The sequence below is a fragment of the Ctenopharyngodon idella genome, chromosome 3 (assembly GCF_019924925.1).
Source record: "Ctenopharyngodon idella isolate HZGC_01 chromosome 3, HZGC01, whole genome shotgun sequence".
NCBI lineage: Eukaryota > Metazoa > Chordata > Actinopteri > Cypriniformes > Xenocyprididae > Ctenopharyngodon > Ctenopharyngodon idella.
Window position 1 is genome coordinate 2,970,479 of NC_067222.1, and position 25,228 is coordinate 2,995,706.

The following is a 25,228-nucleotide window of genomic DNA, read 5'->3' on the forward strand; positions in this document are numbered from 1 at the left end:
TGGTATTTTTTTCTTGTTTCAGCGCATACAGTATCTTTTTTGATGCTGAAAACTATATCACCTGATCATCTTTGTTTATGGCTTTCTTTGCAACAAATTATGTGTTTTGGTAAACACTGTTACAAAGACCACAAACTCACATAAAGCCAAGAGTCAAACTGCCTAACTAAATGATACACTGATCACCATAATGGCGATGTCAAACGAAACATTTTCAATAAAACATCAACATCCAAACCTCTGTTAATTCTCAAAAAGATCTTCTGTAGATTAATGACAGAAATAAAGTCAAACTGGTTAGTAATAAGTGAAGCCGGTAATGTTTATCCATCCTCTGCTGAGATCTTGAGAGATTTATTGTCCTTAATTTGCAGTTGATTTCAGACTGTGTGGCTTTAAATCAGTTGTAGTTGTGTTTCATTTTCTGAGAGTGCAAGCATGATGTTGAACCAACATCACATTGTAACATTAATTCAGTGCCATTATCTTTGATTTTTTTGTTGAAATTTCAACATTGTTTCAACATTAATTGCTTGTGCAAAAGCGATGTTGATTCAATGCGGTTAACGTTGACACATTGACATTGGTTTAACATAGTTTTGATAGTTGCTTGCTATCTGGGTGGTCTTCTATCCTGACCACCTAAAAAGTGTCCAAAACACTCAAACAGCCCAGACTGAGATGTCAGACCAGCAAAACAAGCTTCTTCTTTTTTTTTCTCAGTTCGACTGACCTTGTTGCATGAGTGTAAACCACAATAACACATCAGATCAGATTTTTTTCTCACACCCTATTTGAGTCCTTTTTAAATGCCTAACACAATTTTTAGAAAGAAATGAGCAAAAATCAGTATACATATAGGTAATAACAAATCAGCTTAGGCTTGTGTTTTTTTTTCCAGCAGGGACTTATTTGTTCAGAATAAACATTTATACTGAGATAAACAAGTCATACAAAAGCACTGTAAAATGTAGGACGCGAGGGACAAGTTGTTCTATTGAAACAGTTCAACTTAGTTCAGCACGTATATACTGAGTCATAACAGAAATTCAATGCATGTGGCTCTGTTATTATTTAAACTCTTTTGCACTTGCCACAGAAATTCAGGTCGGTGTTCAAAGTGCATTGTGAAAGATTGCTGTTCTGGCCCGATACAGCTTTATTAAAAAATGTATTTATGAACAATTTACATGTAAATTCTTTCTATTTTTGTTCAGTGATTTTTTAATTCTTTCTATACTTTCTTTAAATACTCATTTTTAATGCTGTGCTTATATTTTTATATGTATTGAATGTCAAAGCTGTTCTCTCTCTCTCATCAACCAGTCGTATCTGACTCTTGGTGATTCTATGGCCATCTCTTGCCATACGCGAGAGACTGACCATGAATTTTCTTTGCCAATGGTTTTTCCGGGGTATTTTGCCAGGTCTTTCCCCAAACCTCCTCCTTACATGGCTCGGGACTCACACACATGCATTGACACCTATGGACAATTTAGCATCTCCAGTTCACCGATACTGCATGTTTTTGGATTGTGGGGGAAATTAAGCACCTAGAGAAAACCCATGCAGACACAGGGAAAACATGCAAACTCCACACAGAAAGGTCTCCTGGCTTGACAGACACACACACACGTTTGTTTTTGTGAATTGTGGGGACATTCCATAGGCGTAATGGTTTTTATACTGTACAAACCGTATTTTCTATCGCCCTACACCAACCCTACACCTAAACCTATCCATCACAGGAAACTGTGCACATTTTTACCTTCTCACAAAAACTCATTCTGTATGATTTATAAGCCTTTTGAAAAATGGGGACATGGGGTAATGTCCTCATAAGTCACCCTTCCCTTGTAATACCTATGTCATACCAATATCATTATACTAATTTGTGTCCTGATATGTCACAAAAACACGCACACACACACACACACGCACAAAAAGACAATGGCTGTTATTCCATTGTTATTCTGGTAAAACAACCTCTGTCTGGATTCATTGATACAAATTAAAGAAAGCAGCACTAATTATAATTAGGGTTAGCTTAGACAGTGACAGTTCTGTATTTTTCCTCATTTGGCACTGATCCTAGATGCCTTTAATTTTGAGTAAAGGTTACCCTTTCTTATGGCCCCTCCTATACTTTACCTACAGAGTACATAAGAGCAAGACTCAAACGCACATCAAACAAGTGTATTAATCTGTGCATGCATAACTCTCTCTGACTATGGCTTTAATAGATGCGTTACTCTCACAGGGACCCAGCACAGGTACAGTACTTGTCCTGCTGATGTTTTTGGTTATTTTTCTGTTCTTCATCAGCTCCAGCTCTCAGGATGAGGGAAAATATCCTCCAGGACCCAAACCACTGCCACTGCTGGGAAACCTGCACATTCTCGACCTCAAGAAAACCTACTTGAGCCTGTGTGAGGTGAGCAAGAACATTTAAATCACATGCAGGTTCTACTCTTCAGCACAATGAAGCTGGTAAAGAACAAAAAGGGTTTCTGTTGAGTTTTGTGGGTCACCATTGTGCTGAAGAGTAGAGCCTGCGTTTAAGTCAAGGATGAGCTAAGAAACACTGATTTTATGCTGCATGTTGCTTTATTTAAAAGCAACAACTGTGTTGTTGCTGATGCATTGACAAGCTGTTTGTTAATTATATTAGTTCATGCATGTGTGTTGTTAGTTAGCAGTAATCTGCAAGAGATTTGATTTGAGTTAAATTTATGTTTCTTGTTTTAATAATTTTTGTTTAATTCGGTTAATTTTACGTTCATATATGTATATATATACATACATATATGAATATACACATATTTTTATTTTTATATATATACACACACATATATATATATATATATATATATATATATATACATATATGAATATACACATTCATATATATATATATATATATATATATATATATACTCTCAGTCTAGTTCTGTAGGCTACACAATCATGGGGAAGACTGCTGACTTGACAGTTGTCCAAAAGACGACCATTGACACCTTTCACAAGGAGGGCAAGTCATTACAAAAGAGGCTGGCTGTTCACAGAGCTCTGTGTCCAAGCACATTATTAGAGAGGCGAAGGGAAGGAAAAGATGTGGTAGAAAAAAGTGTACAAGCAATAGGGATAACCGCACCCTGGAGAGGATTGTGAAACAAAACCCATTCAAAAATGTGGGGGAGATTCACAAAGAGTGGACTGCAGCTGGAGTCAGTGCTTCAAGAACCACTACGCACAGACGTATGCAAGACATGGGTTTCAGCTGTCGCATTCCTTGTGTCAAGCAACTCTTGAACAACAGACATCGTCAGAAGTGTCTCGCCTAGGCTAAAGACAAAAAGGACTGGACTGCTGCTGAGTGGTCCAAAGTTATGTTCTCTGATGAAAGTAAATTTTGCATTTCCTTTGGAAATCAGGGTCCCAGAGTCTGGAGGAAGAGAGGAGAGGCACACAATCCATGTTGTTTGAGGTCCAGTGTAAAGTTTTGACAGTCAGTGATGGTTTGGGGTGCCATGTCATCTGCTGGTGCTGGTCCACTGTGTTTTCTGAGGTCCAAGGTCAACACAGCCGTATACTAGGAAGTTTTAGAGCACTTCATGCTTCCTGCTGCTGACCAACTTTATGGAGATGCAGATTTCATTTTCCAACAGGACTTGGCACCTGCACACAGTGCCAAAGCTACCAGTACCTGGTTTAAGGACCATGGTATCCCTGTTCTTAATTGGCCAGCAAACTCGCCTGACCTTAACCCCATAGAAAATCTATGGGGTATTGTGAAGAGGAAGATGCGATATGCCAGACCCAACAATGTAGAAGAGCTGAAGGCCACTATCAGAGCAACCTGGGCTCTTATAACACCTGAGCAGTGCCACGGACTGATCGACTCCATGCCACGCCGCATTGCTGCAGTAATTCAGGCAAAAAGAGCCCCAACTAAGTATTGAGTGCTGTACATGCTCATACTTTTCATGTTCATACTTTTCAGGATTTCTAAAAATCCTTTCTTTGTATTGGTCTTAAGTAATATTCTAATTTTCTGAGATGCTGAATTTGGGATTTTCCTTAGTTGTCAGTTATAATCATCAAAATTAAAAGAAATAAACATTTGAAATATATCAGTCTGTGTGTAATGAATGAATATAATATACAAGTTTCACTTTTTGAATGGAATTAGTGAAATAAATCAACTTTTTGATGATATTCTAATTATATGACCAGCACCTGTATATATATATAGTGGATTCAAATGAAATAAGTTCACAGTATTAATATGCTCACATTACTAGCACACTATAAATATTAGTTTATAAACTTAACTGGCAACTGGCCAATTTAAGGCATTCAGTTTCTGCAAATTACATGATTTAACTTGAGTTTTAATTTAGTGTAACTGTGCTGCCAGTATTTCACCATTGATTTACAGGACAATTATTATTATTATTATTTTTTACAGTGTACTATTCTGTAATTCTAAATATTGTAAAAAAAAAAAAAAAAAAAAAAACCTTTGCAGGTACATTGCAGGTGAAGCTGCTGCCAGTTAATACAAATTTTTAGTGAAATGTTTTACAGTATAGATTTAGATCAAGTTTATGTATGGGTCTCAGGATTAATGTGTAACAGGGCAGAACAGGCAAACGAGACATTATTACAAGAGGGAAGATAGATAGATAAGCTGATGCCAATAGATAGATAGACAGACAGATTTGCAGTTCATTAAAATGTAGGTCACTGTTCCCACTAGGTTAATTATGGGTAATTGTGTGACCAGTGAGAACATGTTATGGAGGTGTTGTTCTATGAGCCATTGGATGGATACCAGTGATGCCAGTGGATAGATAGATTCTTCATGTTTTCTCTCTTACAGCTGTCAAAGCAATATGGGTCAGTTTACACGGTGCACTTTGGCCCCAAAAAAGTGGTAATATTGTCAGGATACAAGGCCGTGAAACAGGCACTAGTGAACCTCTCAGAGGAGTTTGGAGATAGAGATATTACACCCATATTCCATGATTTCAACCAGGGATATGGTAAGAAGGCTCCATATCTTCAGATGATCATTTAATAAATACATTTTTTTTTTTTTTGTAATTAATTCAGCACTTGTCTTGTATATAAAGTTGGTCATCTGTTTGTATTATACTTCGATAGTTAGAAATGTGAGGTCCACTTTGGAGTAATGGATAAATTATTCCTCTGTAGGGATTGTGTTTTCTAATGGTGAAAACTGGAGAGAAATGAGACGCTTTGCTCTCTCGAACCTGCGAGACTTCGGAATGGGCAAGAAAAGAAGCGAAGAGCTAATAATCGAAGAAACACAATATTTAAAAGAGGAATTTGAGAAGTTTGAAGGTAAAATCATAAACCACAAGGACAAGATAATGATGTGACTGAGTATTAACATCTTGTTCATCCATGTGCAGGAAAACCATTTGATACAACTCTGCCAATAGCCATGGCTATTTCAAACGTCATCTCTGCCATTGTCTACAGCACCAGATTTGAGTACAGCGACACTAAGTTACATCGCATGGTCAGGCGAGCTTACGAAAACATGAAGATGACTGGATCAGCTTCAGTTCAGGTACCAACACATTTCTGTACAGTACACCAATAATTGATATACTGATTGTTATTTTTAATTATTCAAGAAGTATAATAAAGATTTATTGTTTATAATTCATGATTTTGGAGTATTTGTCACGGTGTATGTACATTGTTCAATGGTACATTTCTATTCTTTGCAATTCTGCTTGTTTGTAGCTCTACAACATGTTTCCGTGGCTTCGTCCTTTTGTGTCGAATCAGAAACTTATTGTGAATAACGTCAGTCAACGTCAGCAATGAACTATTAAATGGTCTGAAGAAGACTCTGAACCCTCAGGAGCCCCGAGGAATCGCTGATTCTTTCCTCATACGACAGCAGAAGGACGAGGTACTGTTTATAAGTTTAAATCAAATAGATCTGCAATTACCTTTTTAAGGTTCTGACATCTTACTGTTTTGGCTTTCATTGTCATGATTTCTACAGGAATCTGGAAAAACAGACTCTTTGTACCATTCAATGAATTTACATTGCACAATAAACAACCTGTTTGCTGCTGGTACTGACACTACGGCCACAACGCTACGCTGGAGTCTTCTGCTCATGGCCAAATACCCTGATATACAAGGTATAGCTGCAAATGACCATCTTAATGCATGCATTTGAACAATGAAAAAAAAAAAAATATATATATAGAAACAATTGTCACTCAGAAATTGCTAGTAAATTTCACAAATAATCACAAAGAAATTGCAAGTAACACACTGAATTAAACATGAAATTGAAGTAGAAAGAATGAAAGTATTTTCTTGTAATGTGTACTCCAATAATCTTTCTTTTGTTTACTACTTCAAAAAAAAAAAAAAATCATTGTTTACAGTGAACAAAGAGTTCTTGATCATAGTCAAGTCAAAACCAGGACTATTGTATTATTTTATAACAATTTGAATTCAACAAGTCTGCAAATCTAATTATTTACCATGCAAAGTATTAACCAGAGTATTCAGTAATGTTGTTATATACTTTCATATTGTGGTCTTTCTTGTGAATTTAACTAAGCCAAGGTCCAAGACGAGATTGACAAAGTGATTGGTGGACGTCAGCCAGTGGCGGAGGACCGGAAGAACTTGCCTTACGCAGACGCTGTGATTCATGAAACGCAGAGATTTGCTAACATAGTACCCCTTGGTTCCCCCCGTCAGACCACCTGTGATGTTCACCTGAACGGATACCTCATCAAGAAGGTCTGGCTCCAATAAGAACATGCAATGTTCTTGATTATGTGTTTCCACCATTTATCACTGATCATTTGTGTTGCTTTATGCAGGGTACCAGTGTGTGCGCACTACTGGTATCTGTATTGAGGGATGAAAATGAGTGGGAAACTCCTAACAGATTCAACCCAAGACATTTCCTGAATAAGCAGGGCCAGTTTGTAAAAAAGGATGCTTTTATGCCCTTCTCTGCAGGTGCAGTGGATTTCAAATTCACTAATTATATTATGCCACAGGTGATTTTTGTTAATCTTTTGCTTATTATTTTTTTCTCAGGACGCAGGGTTTGTCTTGGAGAAAGTTTGGCCAGGATGGAGCTCTTCCTGTTCTTCACCTTCCTCCTTCAGCATTTCCGCTTCACTCCTCCTCCTGGAGTTTCTGAAGATGAGCTGGATCTCACACCAGTGGTGGGCTTCACCCTGAACCCGGCCCCACACAAACTGTGTGCAGTGAAGCGGTCTTAAAGTTATATATACTGTTAATTATTACCTTTTATTGGACTGACACTGTTATTTAATGTTTTTCTTGTGTGTGTGTGTGTGTGTGTGTGTGTGTTGCATTTTTAATATAGGTTTTTATTGGAAAAACATTCAATGTTTATTCAATGCTTTCCTTTAGATAGAATAGTGCCTTTGCTCTTCTTATGTAAAAAGAATATATAAGAATGTATAATATGTAAAATTAATCAAATGTTGTTATTAATGTTTAAACCTGAGGAAAAAATTTGCATTTAAATTGCACTTATGGAAGCACTGTGGAAATAGTTGCCTACAGATGGTTTATTTAACTTAAATAAACTTCTCTACATACATCTTTTTGGCTCTATTACATTTGCACATTTGATGTTTTTATATTTCTATTTCCAGCCGTTAAATCAGGATCCGGTTAAGCTAAGATCATTTGTTCTTATAGAAATAACACTTAAAGAAATAGACATGAATTAGATTAACTTTAGCTTAGACTTAACTGCTATTGGCCTGGTTTCACAGACAGGGCTTAGCCTAAGCCAGGATTAGGCCTTAGTTCAATTAGGATATTTAAGTAGCTTTTATAAGCGTTCACTAGAAGAAAAAAAAGGTAACACTTTATTTTAGGGTCTTTTAACTAGTTGCTTATTAGTATGCATATTACTAGAATATCAGTAGTCAGTAGTCAAAGAAATATTCCCAGCCAGCACACCCATGTGGGGCCAAAATGGGTTTCACCTGGACTATCTAACTGGTCCCCAGTCAGTTTTGTTCTCAGTTTCCATGTAGGCCCCACATAAGATAGCCCAGATGAAATGAACACTGCTCAGTGTGCACACTACATGCTGTTAAATGTAACTGAACCTTTAACTAAATGTTAAATGCAACACTGAATCAGTGTTGGAGTTGGGATAATTAAGTGATTAATTGTGTTGTGATTGAGCATTATTGAAGACAGCTGATGATAAGCAGAATCACTACCGGAAAAAAACAAAAACAGAAAAAAAGAGAAAAAAACAAATGCAAATGACTTGCAGCCACAGCCTTAGATGAAATCAACTGAAAAAGAAATTCACTTGTTATTATAGCTTCTCGTTGTTATTATTATTATAACTAGTTTGACTTTATTTCTGTCATAGGTCTACAGATATTTTTATTGAGAATTAACAGGTTTATATGTTGATTTTTTATTGAAAATAATTTTGGTTTGATCATTATGGTGATCAGTGTTTGCTTTAGTCGGGCAGTTTGACTGCTGAATTTTTAATTAGTTTTTCTCTGGCTGCTGTAACTGTTTGTTACGGCAAGAACAGTAAGAGAAGATGTTATTAAATGATGTTGGCTGCCTGGTGAAAAAGATAAAGAGGCTTTATTTGCAGATTTCATAGCTTTAATAGAGTTTAATGTAGTACAATATGATATTACATTTATGGTACTGATTACTGTAACATTGTGATTCTACAGCATGACATCCAGAACAGTTTTAACCTGTTAGTGTTCCACTGTACCGCTCGTGTTACCCATACCTTTTAAAAGAGACCTTAGGAATGGTAAGGTAAGTAATGGTAAGTTAATCAGATAATCTGAATGAGTTTAAAAGCTTCTGAGTCTTTGGCCCTCTTTACACCTCGATTGGATCACAAGTGGACTATGTTAAATGCAGGTGTAAACAGGATCTAAAATGTTTTGAGCTTGTCCACTTTCTACCACTTCCAGAGGTAGTCGAGAATGCATTCAACTGGACTGATTTCGTAGAGTACACGCACATGTGGTCAAATGTGTTTGAACAGCCACAACTCCACCTACTGAACTAACGCATAGACATCATGGAAAGTGCACTAGCCAGAGAAAAACTAATATAAAAAGTCCAGAGTCAAACTGCCCAACTAGTCAAAACTAGTCAAAGTGCAAACACTGATCGCCATAATGGGGACTTTAAATGAAACTACTATTTTCAATAAAACATCAACATCTAAATCTCTGTTAATTTTCAATAACAACTTATATAGATGTATGACAGCAATAAAGTCAAACTAGTTTGTAATAAGCAAAGCTGTTCTTTTATCTTCTGTTGATTTCATCTAAGGCTATGGCTAAAATTCAGTCGTAGTTGTTGTTCCTGCTCATCTCCTCTTTTTTCTGTTCTTGTTTTTCCTCTTTCCTTCAGGGATTCTGTTTGTTATCATCAGCTGTCTTCAAAAATTTGCAATCATTACTCAGTTATTCACTTAATTATCTCAACTCCAACACTGATTCAGTGTTGCTTTTAATACCCTGTAGTGTGCACTGAGCAGTGTTCATTTCATCTGGGCTAACCCTGAGGACAAAACTGGCTGGGGCCCAGTTAGATAACCCAGGTGAAACCCATTTGGATGTGGTTGTGCTGGCTGGGATTGTGTCAATGAGATGAGAAAAACATGCTTCAATCATCAACTTTGTGATCACTGGGTAATGTCCAAGTTTGTACGGATCACATGCAAATACATGGCGTAAATTTAGGCCAACCCGGACGTTCGCATTACACTGGTTCCCTCAACAAAAACCCTATATAATTTTTCCATCTGCTTTTGGATTATCACAAAAAATGAGCTATGTGATCAACAAAAGTTTATGATACTTACATGTTTTGTCCATCAAGATAATTTTCACAACTTTTTGAAGCCTAAATACAATTGCCAGAAGTAAAAAGCTAAAGGTAGGCGATAAATGAACTACATCATGGTCCTACAACTTTAACATCACCACCACAAAGCTTCCGACAAGTCTTTCAGTTTTTATCTTGAGTTAGAATAGTTTGTAAGAGGACTGAGCTTACCTGTTCGGCATGATGATGTTTAATGTCCCCAACAGCCTCTGTAGTCCCATTTAGCCACTTGTTAGCAACCACCTTTTTCAAGACATGTAACAGCTTAATCAAATCATGAGTGGGGTAATACTGATGTATTCTCTATTAAACTTCAACAGATTAAATGTCTCTGAGATTGAAGTAGCATAAATAGTCCATAAACACATTGTATTAAAACATTTATGTAAATGGATGATATATAAATCACATATTTTAGTGCATTAATAGCAACTAAAACTTTTGCATTAGGAAGAAATGCACCTTGACGGGATCACATCGTTTTCTAAACAATGTGGGCATTACAGAAGACTTAATGTCATAAAAATAAAACAAATAATAAAACTTATACTTGGGGGGTGTTAAATGCTCAGTTCTGATTGGTTGACGAAAGTTCTAAGGTGTGCAACAGAGTGGTGCAGGAATAACGCATTTGTAGACTAAAACCCAGAACCAAGTTAGCATTTTAGCACTTCCATTTCCATCATTCTGAAGTCAATTTTTTTTTTTTTTTTTTTGGTTGAATGGCTGAAATGGGGGCTGAAAACTTAACCTGTTGCCTCACTGCCCTATCAGGCAATGACTTAGCAGGCAGCATTTGTGCGTGAAGGTACCTCACGAAACTGATTTCAGACCGACTTCTGAGGCAACATAACAGTTTAATGATCTTCAGCAAATTAGACAGAGCTTTGGTGAAAACTAAGTGAATATTTAATTACTACAATAGTAATTTTTCACTAGAAAAAAACATAAAAAGTGGAAAACGTTGGTCAAAAACATACATTTACACACAAACTGACCACCAACCACAATTTTCAGATGCCATCCTTCTTTTTTAGCTTAACTGTCACAGAATGGAAAGCACAGGATTGTGGGCTATCAAAGGCATTCCTTCCTACCTTGGAATACATCCTCCGAAGGCAGCATTTTTAATATTTCGGATGCAGGCAAGGTCTGTGGTAACACAAGCTCAAGACACTTTCATGTTTTAATATAAAATATCTTGTGCTCTGGATATTGATATTTAGTTTTGTAACTTTTTTTATTTTTAAATAGTGAGGTGATTACTTTGTGGCCTCTCTGAGGAAATGCAACTGTTTTGTATATTTATAAACACAAATGTGTATGTCAGGGCATACATTTACAAGAAACTACACATGGGCACTTGTTGTGGTGTTTGCCCCCCCTCAAAGTCCTCATGCCTCTCTATAAATAATTTTCTGTTTGCCCACTTTCTGCATATGTTCAGCTACCAGTGAACTCTTAATATTATACCAGGGCAGTGAAAATGTAAAGTTCAGCAAACTACTTTTTATGAACATAAGATACTTATTCAATAATTACATCACATTCAGTGATTGTTAAAAATGTTGATGTAGGCATTATTCAGTAGCAGGGTTATGTTTTGATTTGTTTTTTTAAAGTAGTTGTTTCCTGTTCTTATTTCCTAATTTTTTTATTTTTTTATCCTGTTTTGTTTTTAGTTTCAATTGCTCTGACTACTTTTAGTTTTGTAGTTTTAAATCAGAAACTGAAATTTGTTTTTCATTATAGTTTTTATCTTAATGTTTATATTTTAGAGCTGCCAGATATATTGTTTACTAGGGCTGGGCATTGACACAAATTTCACAATCCGATTTCGAAATTTCAGCCAATCAGGTACAGTACATGGCAAATTTCCTCAAAGAAAAAAAAAAAATCTCTCAACTAAAGCTTTAAAATATGCAGGGAACCCCAGTTAGTACATTACTATAATAATAAAGTATAATATTACGGATTTCAGTAAGTTGTAGAGTATCTTTCAACATACCTTCTGATGTTCATTTATGTTTACAGTACACTGTAAACCCGAATAAGTTAGCAGAATTACAAAATTTGAAGTAATCAGTTACATAAACATTCTTAAGTTAAGAAATTCTAAGTTTAAATGAGCAGAACAGATTTTTCTTGTAGTCATGTTATTTGCTCTTAACTTGAAATATTTGAGTGTAAGCTAACTCAAAATTATCATGTAATCTCAAGTTCTCAACTTTAACACTTTTAAATTTAACTAGCTAATTCAGCAAATGCTAACAGATGCTTAACACAATGCTTAGCATAGCAACTGCTGAATAAGTAAATCAATGTGAAACGTTTAAAGGTAACACTTTACAATAAGGTTCATTAACCATGAGCAAAACATTTGTTACTGCATTTACTAATCTTTGTTAATGTTAGTTAATGAAAATACAGTTCATACAGTTCATTGTTTGTTCATGTTAGTTCACAGTGCATTAATTAATGTGAACAAGATTTTAATAATGTATTAGTAAATGTTGAAATTAAAATTAACGAAGCTTAATAAATGCTGTAGAAGTGCAGTTCATTATTAGTTCATGCTAACTAATGTAGTTAACTAATGTTAACTAATGAACCTTATTGTAAAGTGTTACCCATTTAGCACTTGTCACCATGATGGTAACTCCCCGAAAAACCCAACATAACAGAAACTCTTCTAAATTAGCATCACAAAACATTTAACACAACTGAATCTCCCACTTAACATTAATCTTGTACAAAAAAACAAAGAACAAAAAAAAAAAAACCAGGGCGCTACAAAGCTTTTGCTCATTCATCAACTGAAAATAGCTTGGGATTTAAGAATTGATATTGGTTCTTCAAATTGAGAATGAATGAAATTGAGAAATCTATATTTTTAAACCATCCCTATTGTTAAATAATAGCCCATCAAAATGTGTTTAACAGGATTACATTTCTCAGGGCTGTCTAGTGTTACTAAATCTTTACAATAGACCATGTATAGAAAATATAAACTAAATATAATTTGGATTTTCTTTGGGTGTCCATCTACACCCAAATCCCATGATTGCAATACTCCACCTCTCACCAGTCTGTCAGTGTTCTACTGAAAAAGTTCAACACAGTTCAGCACATACTGAGTCATAATATAAATACAATGCACAGGGGTCTTGTTATTATTTAAACCTTTACTGTGTGTTCACATCTGTTCCAGAAATATAGTTCAGTGTTCAAAGTGCATTTTGAACCCTAGAAGGTTGTAATTTTGGCTGGATACAACTTCAAGTCAGTTAAACAAGCAGTCGTGAAACAGGCATGATTGTCTTTTTTTGTTGGTGGCAAAATGTGGTACAGTTGATTTTGAAGATTGACACTTGTCCAGGTCATAAGCATCGTCTTTTACTATGACCAATAAAAATGATATGATACTATGAAAAGTATCATCTGCTGAAGTCAATAAAAATATTTTGAACAAGTTACAGACGAGTTGGAAAAAACAAGACAAAGCTCTAAGCAAAGACTGAATCAGTTGAGTTTAGTTGTATATTAGTATTTATAAAAGGTCTCCAAGAGTATTGTGCATTTTAAGGTTGGTGTGTCTGCAGACCTACAACATGAGTCCGGTTCTCGGACCCTGGATGAAGATGTGGAAATGCTGATGGAAAATGTGAAAAGCAACAGGAGAGAAATGCAGAAGGTCAGGTTTTGAATGTCTTACAGGAGACATTAAACCTGCTTCACTGCAGAAGATTCATTGACACCTCAGTCAAAACCTTTATTATATTTACCCTTATTATACCTAAACTCCAATAGGCTATCATGTTTGTAGTCAAAGGGGTTTTGCTTTTGAGCATTATGGTACATCATACAGTGAATTTGTTCAGAAAGAGGTGATGCACGAAAGAGGTGACGAAGAGATTCAGCAGAATCAATGATTCACAATAATTTTAAAGTTATATTTTTGCCCTTTCTGGCTTTATTTGATAGGACAGTTTGAAGTCAGGATACATTTGGAAAAAAGAGAAGGGAACACAGTAAATTCCCCGGTTAAATTAACACAGCTCAGAGTTCATATGGGAACCACCAGCAGGGTGTTAAAAGTAACACTGAAGCAATGTTAGAGTTAATAAAATACTTAAGTGATTAATTGTGTGATGATTGTTTGATTATTGAAGACACCTGATGATAATAAGCAGAATCACTAAAGGAAAGCAAAACACAAGAACAACAATTGACTTCCAGCCACAACCTTAGATGAAATCAACTAAAAAGACATTAAATCTCTCTTATTACAAACCAGACTGACTTTATTTCTGTCATTCATCTACAGTTCTTTTTGAGAACTAACAGAGGTTTAGATGTTGTTTTATTGAAAATGTTTAGTCACCATTATGGTGATCAGTTTTTCCTTTAGTTGGGCAATTTGACTTGGTTTTTTAAGTGTGTGGTCTTTGTAACAGTGTTTACTAAGGGTATGTTTACACGACAACGATATGGTTAAAACTGAGAAGTTTTTCCTTTGAGTTTTCCACGTACAGATGACACCATTGTCAAAATGATCCCTACTCATAAGAATCCATGAAAATGACTAAAAAAGCTGTATTCTGCTGGCAGGCCATTAGATGACGATGAAACATTATAGACTAAACATGTAATGCGCATGTGCATGACGTCATTGTTTTTTTACAGATTTGCATTTTTGTAGTTTACATGGAGACCTGCTTTCAACAGTTTGCGTTTTCAGGCCACCGTTGTCATGTAAATGAACAGCCAAAACACATAAAAAGTTTTCCGTTTTTAGTTGAAAATTGAAACATTATTTTGCTGGCACAGATCAGACTTTCTGAATTTTGATTTTTAAATGCATTGTGGGAGTTTTTTTTAGGCACACACAGACATACAGAATCAGAATATGAATCTCAACAATGGTGACATACTTCATGACGCAATGCATGCTGGGAGTCATGAGTTTTATACTATGGTGGCTATGTTGAGATTCATGTGCTGATTCTGTATGTCTGTGTGCCTGAACGATGCACCATTTCTTTAAGAAAAATTACCTTTTTCAAATTAACTGTATTTTTATTTATTTATTTATTTTTAGAAATCGTGCATTATTCAGACATCAAGAATCAGCATATGAATCTCAACAATGGTGAGATGCTTCATACCGCAATGCATCCTAGGAGCCACCGTAGTATAAAACTCACGACTTGCGGCATGTAGTATGTCACCATTGTTGAAATTCATGAGCTGATTCTGTATGTCTGTCTGTATTTAAAAAAATAAAAATAAAAAATCCCACAATGTATTTAAAAATAAAAATTCAGAATGTCTGATCTGTGGCAACAAAATATTGTTAGTGAAAAGTTAGCAAATAATTACTTTTGATCAGTTATGAGATTATGATTGTCTTTGTTCATGGTCAAACTGCCCAACTAAAAGAAATAGCGATCACCATAATGGTGACTAAATATTTTCAATAAAACAACATCTGAACCTCTGTTAATTCTCAAAAAGAACTGTAGATGAATGACAGAAATAAAGTCAGTCTGGTGTGTAATAGAGATTTAATGTCTTTTCAGTTGATCTAAGATTGTGGCTGGAAGTCAGTTGTAGTTCTTGTGTTCCTCTTTCCTTTAGTGATTCTGCTCATTATCATCAGGTGTCCTTAATAATCAAACAATCATCACCCAATCAATAACTTCAGTACATAATTAACTCTAAAAATGCTTTGTGTTACTTTTAACACACTGTTGGTGGTTCCTATATGAACACAGAGCGGTGTTAATTTAACACCTGGGAACTGTGACCAGAACATGGACATCATGAGTAAAGAGCCTGAAGGGAACTAAAGGCTTATTTATTTAAGAATATGCATTTTCATCATTGCAGAAGTGCAATTTCACATCCTGATGCAATGATTCTCAAAAAACCTTAATATATCTGACTGGATTATGAAATAATAGACCGTTAAAAAGATCCTGTCAGTGAAATGAATATATTTAATAACTGAAAATCTGCTAAAGTTAATTGATAAAAAAAGAAAAGTTTATCCCCTGTATTATAGCTATATTTTGTCCCAGAACAAGCACATACTTTTTTTTTTTGCTATATATTTGGTAATATACTGTATGGTATATTTGGTATGCAGAGTTGGGCAAGTTACTTCTAAAATGCAATACATTTTAGCAATACTAAAATGTAGTTTATTGCTGCTCATTATACATCCAGTGGAGGGCGATGTGATAATGTTAATATAATTAATATATTAATATATTAATATAATTCAGACTGAACGGCGGCTCAAAAGTTAGGCTAACACCCAATCACATCAGTAACATATTGTCCCCTTGGAATTATAAGGTTCTATATGACATTTTTGTCAAAATTGAGTTATTCACATATTCATATTCTGTGACAACTTATTTACATTATGTGGTGTTTCTTTTTTAAGTTGTGCACATTTTGGTACTTTTTTTTTTTTTTTAGAAAACAAAAAGGTTCCATCTACAAAGTCGCACTCTAACATGGCTCAAAGGTTCTTTCTGCGTGAGCCAATCAGCACTTTGAATGCACACACGAGGACCAATCAGGATCAGCGTTCTTTGTCATGTCGGCGCGAGATCGCGTAAAAACGCCAAATCGGCGAAGAGAAGACTAAATAATTTCACACAACGCGATGTTTATTAGAAACATCATGATGGACTATTTTATTTACGATCTTGTCAATGACAGCAGCCCAAATTCCAGGGAATTTCAGTCTTTTTGTGTTTTGTTGTATCTGATCGCTGAAGAGTTATTTTCAGTTAGACACCACGTTAGCCAGCAGCGCTATTAAGAGGATAGGTCCGGGTTTTGTAGTCTATTTGCTTATTTCCAGTCATGTCATTGTCATACGAGGGAAAGTTATGCATATATTAGGTTGTGTTTTAACCTTGATCCATCCTGTGTACTTGTACTGAGCTGTATGTACTCTGTAGCTATAAAGCTATACGATGGCACACTGGATTAAAGTTAAATTAAAGTTAAGTTAAATTTTACATTGTTGGTAAAAACCGAGTTGTTGCAGAGTTTAAGTAATTTAAATATTTTAAATGTGAAATATTTTTAATTATATATAGTCAGTGAAACATTTTTCAATGTTTTATTAAACTTTGTTAAACACTGTTAAAATCTGTTAAATTTTGTCTTAAATTTTTACAATATTAAGGCTTAAAGGTCAAATACTCAACAATTTAATTGATGGGATCTTAATTAAAACAATAAACGTTATCATGTTATTTCAGAAATACAGATGTCTAGAGAGAAAGCCATTTTACCTGTCCCACTTTCTGTGGAATAAAGTAGCTGCTTTCTGTCTAAACAAAGGGAAAATTAAACTTAAATGGTTCCTGCGATAATGTGTTAAATTACACATCATATTCCTACTTAAATTTAACATCTGCACTGGACAAAAGATTTAGCACTGCCTTTTATGCTTAACTTGAACAAGAAAAAAAATATTCATATAAAATATGAAATAAATGTCATAAAAACCATTAAATTTAACTTTCTCATGCATGTCAACACATTGTTACAACACTAATTTTGTGTTTTAAAACAAACTGTGTTTCTTGAAAATTATTGCTTCAATTAATTTTTTGGCAGACAATTCCAAGCAAAAATTTTTTTTTTTTTTTTTTTTTTAGAATTATAAGGTTCTATCTGCGTTTGATCTGTTCCAAAATTCCCTATTTACAAATTTGAGAGGATTTTGATATTGTACATTTGGAATACATTTAGGGTCCCTGTCATTTTCATGTTTGAAAGAAACTTGTTCCCCACATATTTTTGCTATATGGAACGCAAAAACTTTGAAGCTCAATATCTCAAAACTGCTCAGAACGCAGATAGAACCTTATAATTCCAAGGGGACGATATACGCAAACTACATCTCTCAGTTGGATAAAGAAAACCAGTGTCGCTAATAAACCTATTGATCTAATAAAGTTTTGATGAATGACGATTGTAATGAAGGTAAAGACAATTACAGTGACATACAGGAGTCGTACATTAGGTATGCGCAAGTCCGTTATTATTGATTCGCAAACGAACCGTGTATGTGCGCTCGCGGCTCACTGATATTTCTGCATCTGTTGCATTTTCTTGCCCGCGTTCTCGTCCAGCGCATTCTCTCTTCTCCGATTCTGAAGCTCCCTCGGTTATTTTAGTGTTAGCGTGCCACCGGTCCAGGTGTTTTTTCAAGTGCTATTTCTAGAAAGTTCCATCAGTGTCGCACATAGATTGCAATATTGCAATTGACTATTACGTTCTTGTCCTTTTCTCTGAAAATAATGGGAAATGTAGAATCCATCTCTGCAGTCATCTCATCTCAACCATCGAATTCCAGCAGCAGGAAATAGACATACTATTTTACCTGCAGATTTTTTTTCTCTGGTGCTGGAATGTCTTGAAACATCAACATCCTAACCTCTGGTAACTCTCAATAATAAATTTTGTAGAAATAATGTCAAACTGGTTATAATTTAATTGACAGAATTTAATCGATTTGATTTGCAGTTGGCATGTTTCTCTGACATCAGATTGCTTATTATTTGTAGAAGAAATTAATAAAAATGGGAACGAACAAAGTTGTCTCAATCATTAATTTGGAACAAAAAACTGCAAAAGGGGCTGCCGCTGCACATTCTAATAAAGAAAGAGAAAAAACAGTTTTTATGAAAGAAAAAAATCAGCATTTTTTTTTCTGTCACATGGACTGAAACATTTGAAATAAAAAACATTTCAATTAAAATAAAAAAAAAAAATGATTTATTTGGTTGAACTAAGAAAATTAGCCAGATTAGGTTAAATGAACATGAAATTTAGTATTGAAAACTTAAAAAAATTAGTTCTTTACTTTTATAAAGTTATTCCAACTAAATGTAAGTTCAAATGACTGTTTACTTGTCAATTTGAAAATACTCAATTTTTGAAGTAAATACAACTTAACTGAGTCAGTACAAAAATATAACTCTTTTTTTTTTCCTTTTTTTTTTATACAGTGAGTCGTAAAGGACTATAATAAATCATAAAGTGTGAACCTGGCTTTAGTTGATGACCGGGTTTTGGATATCAGACAAAATGCAGTGTTAAATGTTTTGGATCAGACTGTCACAGACACGCCAGGCTCTACACTCACCCAATCACAAAGCACTCCCTCTCCTGAGTATTAACCAGCCACACCTGACACTCATCAGCACTCATCACCACAGCAGCATAAAACACACTCCTGAACACTCACTCTCTGTCCGGTCTCGTTAATGCATACTACCTGTTATGCTTACCTCCAGGACTCCTTTAAACGATTACTTACCTGTCTCCAGCGTCCTTTGTGATCCCTTGTGTCTCCACGTCTCCTGTGAGTTCCAGTGTGTTCGTCTGCTCCACGTCAATCTGCATCCACGCTCCCTGAGAAAACAAAGACAAGTATCAGATCCAGTATCACGTCCCGCCAACACATTCATCTGCTTCAACTCACCTGCACTCTGCCTGCACGCTCTGTTGTTCTTCAATAAACCCTGTTTACACTTACCAGTGTCTCCGCTCCCTTCTGTACGTAACAGAAGACCGGACCAAAACCGACTGAAGTAACAACATGAGCACTCCGGACCCGATTCAAGACCTGGTTGATGCACTTCGTCGCACATTCACCAGCACTTCCACGGTAACAACACCAGCGAGCACTTCCGCATTCACCGCTGCATCTCCTTCACCATCTGCGGTCGCCAGTCCCATGGCCAAACCGGCGCCCTTCACTGGCCTGGCGGAGGACTGCAACGGTTTCCTCTTGCAGTGCACGCTGGTTCTGGAGATGCAACCGCACTTGTACCCAGATGATAGATCTAAGGTGGCTTTCATAATCTCTCAACTCAATGGAAAAGCGCTTTGATGGGCTGAACCTCTCTGGAATCTGAATAATCCTGTTGTATCATCCTTGTCGAGTTTCATTTCCCACTTCAAAGAAGTTTTTGGAAGGCCTGCTTGGGATTCATCAATTGGTGAGAGATTATGTAAACTGAAACAAGGGTCACTAACTGTTTCTGATTATGCCCTCCAGTTTCGTACCCTAGCTGCTGCAAGTGGCTGGAATGAACAAGCCCTAATCACCACCTATCGTCAAGGCCTCGATCCACGTGTGCGGTTGCATCTCGCTGCATACGAGGATTCCATCGGGCTCGAGAAATTCATCCAGTTATCCATCAGGTTCGCCACTCGTATGCAGCTGTGCCTTGAAGAGCACCAGGGCCAGCCGTTATTTCCATCAAACCTCCGTCAGCCAGAATCCGTCAGCTCCCCAGAACCAGCTAATGATTCCATGCAAATTGAAAACTCTCGTCTTTCGTTGACTGAGCGACAGAGGAGGCTGGCCCAGAATCTCTGTTTGTATTGTGGCCGTGCTGGGCATTACATCTCTGAATGCCCCATTCGTCCAGTTCGGCCACTGGTGAGTGTCATTCTGCCCACAATGAATAAGATGAAACCACTCACAATTGTTGTAAAACTTACTGCTGCTGATTTCTGTCTTCCAGTCAGTGCGCTCCTCGATTCTGGGTCAGCTGGAAACTTTATCTCCGGAGCCCTCTGTCGCCAGCTTAACCTCAAGACAACCCCCACGCCGAAGATCTACCAGATCCACGCGGTAACTGGAAAACCCTTGCGGAAAGTACGTTACAGCGTGGGACCCCTTCTTCTCCAAGTTGGAGTTCTCCACATGGAGGAGATCCAGCTGCTGGTTCTGGAGGATTCAACATCTGACATGATTCTAGGGCGCCCATGGCTTGAGCAGCACAACCCCACCATCTCCTGGAGGACAGGAGAGATCCTGAAGTGGGGTAACCAATGTTTCCAAGACTGTTTTCCTGAGTTCCCTGTGCTCAGTTCTCCAAGTTCCAAAGAAACCACTTGAGAAACGCTCTACTGACATTCCTGCCTGTTATTCCCACTTCAGTGATGTCTTCTGTCCAAAACAAGCCTCCAAGCTGCCTCCCCATCGGCCATGGGACTGTGCCATCGACCTCATCCCAGGTGAGCCAGTGCCCAGGGGGAAAATATATTCCCTATCCGTCCAGGAGGAGAAAGCCATGGAGGAGTACATCGACGAGGCTCTAAAACAAGGCTACATCCGACTGTCCACATTTTGATCTACTCCCGGAGCATGGCCGAACATCGCCAGCACGTTGCGGAGGTCCTCCAACGCCTGAGGGACTACCACCTTTTCCTGAAGGCCGAGAAATGCACTTTCCATCAGCCCTCAGTGCAATTTCTCGGTTATAACATCGACCGCAGTGGCGTCCGCATGGACGAGAGGAAGGTTACTGCAGTAAAAGAATGGCCCATTCCCACATCTGTCAAAGAGTTACAAAGATTCCTGGGGTTTGCAAACTTCTATCGACGTTTCATCCAAGATTACAGTTCCATCACCAGTCCACTCACCAACCTCCTCCGTGATAAGCCCAAGTCTCTGTCCTGGACTCCAGCCGCCACACTAGCTTTCGAAGCCCTCAAGACGGCGTTCACAACCGCTCCCCTCCTGGTTCACCCTGATCCAGATCTCCCCTTCGTCGTCGAGGTCGACGCCTCAACCACCGGAGTGGGAGCGGTGTTATCCCAGCAGCAGGGGAATCCCAGAAAACTCCATCCGTGTGCTTTCTTCTCCAGGAAACTCAACCCGGCGGAGGTAAATTACGACATTGGCAACCGATTCTCGCCATCAAGCTCGCCCTGGAAGAGTGGAGGCATTGGCTTGACGGAGCGAAACACCCCTTTGTGGTCCTGACTGACCACAAGAACCTGGGGTATTTACGGGATGCCAAGAGATTGAATCCCCGCCAAGCAAGATGGGCTCTATTTTTCACAAGATTCAATTTTACCATCTCCTATCGTCCTGGATCAAAGAATGTAAAAGCCGATGCCCTGTCCCGCATTCACAGTCTAGAAGAAAGCAGTGATGACCCAGAGCCCATCATCCCCGAGAAACTCTTCGTTAGTCCCATTTCCTGGTCAGAAGAGACGCTCCCCGAGTCCAATGCCTCCGCCAACACCCCGCCGGGTTGCCCCCCCGGATTGAAGTATGTACCACGGACACGACGCACCCCCCTGATTCACTCTGCACATACAGGTGCTGGTCATATAATTAGAATATCGTAAAAAAGTTAATTTTTTTATTGTAAATTATTTTAAAAAATGAAACTTTCATATATTCTAGATTCCCTACATGTAAAGTAAAACATTTCAAAAGGTTTTTTTTTTAAAAATTTGTTGATTAGAGCGTACAGCTAATGAAAGTCCAAAATCCAGTATCTCAAAATATTAGAATATTTACATTTGAGTTTCATTAAATGACCATCCCTACAGTATAAATTCCGGTTATCTTTTGTTCTTTGAAACCACACTAATGGGGAAGACTGCTGACTTGGCAATGGTCCAGGAGACAATCATTGACACCCTCCACAAAGAGAGTAAGTCACAGAAGGTCATTACTGAATGGGGTAGCTGTTTACAGAGTGATGTATCAAAGCATATTAAATGCAAAGTTGACTGGAAGGAAGAAATTGGGTAGGCAAAGGTGCACAAGCAACAGGGATGACTGCAAGCTTGAGAATACTGTCAAGTAAAGCCGATTCAAACACTTGGGAGAGCTTCACAATGAGTAGAATGAAGCCGGAGTCAGCGCATCAAGAGTCACCACACTCAGACATCTTCAGGAAAAGGACTACCAAGCCACTTCTGAACCAGAGACAACGTCAGAAGCATCTTACCTGGGCTAAGGAGAAAAAGAACTGGACAGTGAACAGTGGTCGAAAGTCCTCTTTTCAGATAAAAGTAAATTTTGCATTTCATGTTGAAATCATGGTCCTAGAGTCTGAAGGAAGACTGGAGAGGCACAGAATCCAAGCTGCTTGAAGTCTAGTGTGAAGTTTCTGAAGTCAATAATGATTTGGGGGGCCGTGACGTCTGCTGGTGTTGGTCCATTGTGTTTTATCAAGTGCAAAGTCAATGCAGCCATCTTCCAGGAGATTTTGGAGCACTTTATGCTTCCATCTGCTGACAAGCTTTATGGAGATGCTGATTTCCTTTTCCAGCAGGACTTTAGCACCTGCCCACAGTGCAAAAACCACTTCCAAGTGGTTTGCTGACCATGATATTACTGTGCTTTATTGGCCAGCCAATATGCCTGACCTGAATCTATGGGATATTTTCAAGAGAAAGATGAGAAACAGTCAATCCAACAATATACAGATGATCTGAAGGCTCAATAGTGCCTCAGCAGTGCCACAGGCTGATCACTTCCATGCCACACTTCACTGATGCAGTAATTTGTGCTAGGAGCAAGTCATTTGCTGTAATATGTCCTGCCGATCAAGTATTGAGTGCACAAAAGAACATACTTTAAAATACTTGAACTTTTCTGTTTTGCAAATCCATTTTTTGATTGATCTTAGGAAATATTCTAATATTTTGAAATACTGGATTTTGGACTTTCATGAGCTGTACGCTCTAATCATCAAAATTTAAAAAAAAAAACTTTTGAAATGTTTTACTTTACATGTAGGGAATCTAGAATATATGAAAGTTTCATTTTTAAAAATAATTTATAATAAAAAAATGAACTTTTTGATGATATTCTAATTATATGACCAGCACCTGTACTTCACTGGGCACTGGCCACCCAGGGGTCAACGAGACCCTCTCGCTGTTAAAACAGCGCTTCTGGTGGCCTAATATGACATCCGACGTCAGGAGGTACGTGCAAGGGTGCAGGGAATGTGCCATCTCCAAAAGTCCACGCCATCTTCCCTCCGGAAAACTCCAACCTCTGCCCATTCCCACTCGTCCTTGGTCACACCTAGGAGTGGACTTTATCACTGACATTCCAGTCTCCAACGGATGTACCTGCGTGCTGGTTATAGTAGACCGGTTCTCCAAGTCCTGTCGACTAATTCCCCTGCCTGGACTGCCCACAGCTATGGAAACTGCGGAGTTACTGTTCAACCACGTGTTTAGATACTATGGATTACCTGAAGATATTGTATCTGACCGTGGATCACAATTCACCTCCCGAGTCTGGAAGGCGTTCTTCAAACTCCTAGGTGTGGCCATAAGTCTCTCCTCTGGCTACCATCCACAGACGAACGGGCAGACGGAGAGGAAGATACAGGAGATTGGCCGTTTCCTACGTACCTTCTGTCACGGCCACCAGGACTCCTGGAACCAGTTCCTGGGCTGGGCCGAGTACGCCCAGAATTCTCTCCGTCAGCCCACCACAGGTCTTACTCCTTTCCAATGCGTGCTCGGCTATCAGCCCCCACTGTTCCCCTGGGATGGGGAACCATCAGACGTCCCGGCGGTGGATTACTGGTTCCGGGAGAGCGAGAGGGTCTGGGACTCAGCGCATCTGCAACTCCAACGAGCCCTACGCAGGCGCAGGTTGACAGCCGACCTTCGTCGTTCCCACGCACTCAACTACCAACCAGGACAGAAGGTTTGGTTGTCAACCCGGGACATCAAGATGCGCCTGCCCTGTAGGAAGCTGAGTCCTAGATTCGTTGGCCCCTTCACCATCATCCGGCAACTCAACCCTGTCACCTATCACCTGCAACTCCCTCCTGAGTATCGCATTCACCCAGTGTTTCACGTTTCACTTCTGAAGCCTCACCATCCCTCTGTTCTTCCCTCCACAGAGCCTGGCGGCACCGAAGATCCCCCTCCTCCACTCATCGTAGATGACGGCGTGGCCTACCAAGTCAAAGACATCCTGGACTCCCGGCGTCGTGGTGGGTTCCTAGAGTACTTGGTGGACTGGGAAGGATACGGTCCCGAAGAACGATCATGGGTTGATAGGAATGATATTCTTGATCCAAGTCTCCTTGACGACTTCCATGCCAGACATCCCAACAGACCAGCTCCTCGAGGCAGAGGTCGACCACCACGACGTCGGGGTCCGCGGTCCTCAGGAGCGGACCGTGGAGGGGGGGGTAATGTCACAGACACGCCAGGCTCTACACTCACCTAATCACAACGCACTCCCTCTCCTGAGTATTAACCAGCCACACCTGACACTCATCAGCACTCATCACCACAGCAGCATAAAACACACTCCTGAACACTCACTCTCTGTCCGGTCTCGTTAATGCATACTACCTGTTATGCTTACCTCCAGGACTCCTTTAAACGATTACTTACCTGTCTCCAGCGTCCTTTGTGATCCCTTGTGTCTCCACGTCTCCTGTGAGTTCCA

General features: G+C 38.3%; 1 protein-coding gene across 1 annotated transcript; it reads left to right on the forward strand.

Moving 5' to 3' along the window:
• Positions 1–2,209: 2,209 nt before the first annotated feature.
• LOC127508493 (cytochrome P450 2K6-like) lies at positions 2,210–7,648 on the forward strand. The gene is given in 10 exon segments (XM_051886519.1): positions 2,210–2,434; positions 4,886–5,048; positions 5,221–5,370; positions 5,442–5,602; positions 5,782–5,846; positions 5,848–5,953; positions 6,050–6,191; positions 6,623–6,807; positions 6,891–7,032; positions 7,114–7,648. Coding segments are annotated over 10 exon segments (1,506 nt in total). The 5' UTR covers positions 2,210–2,230; the 3' UTR covers positions 7,302–7,648.
• Positions 7,649–25,228: the final 17,580 nt, after the last annotated feature.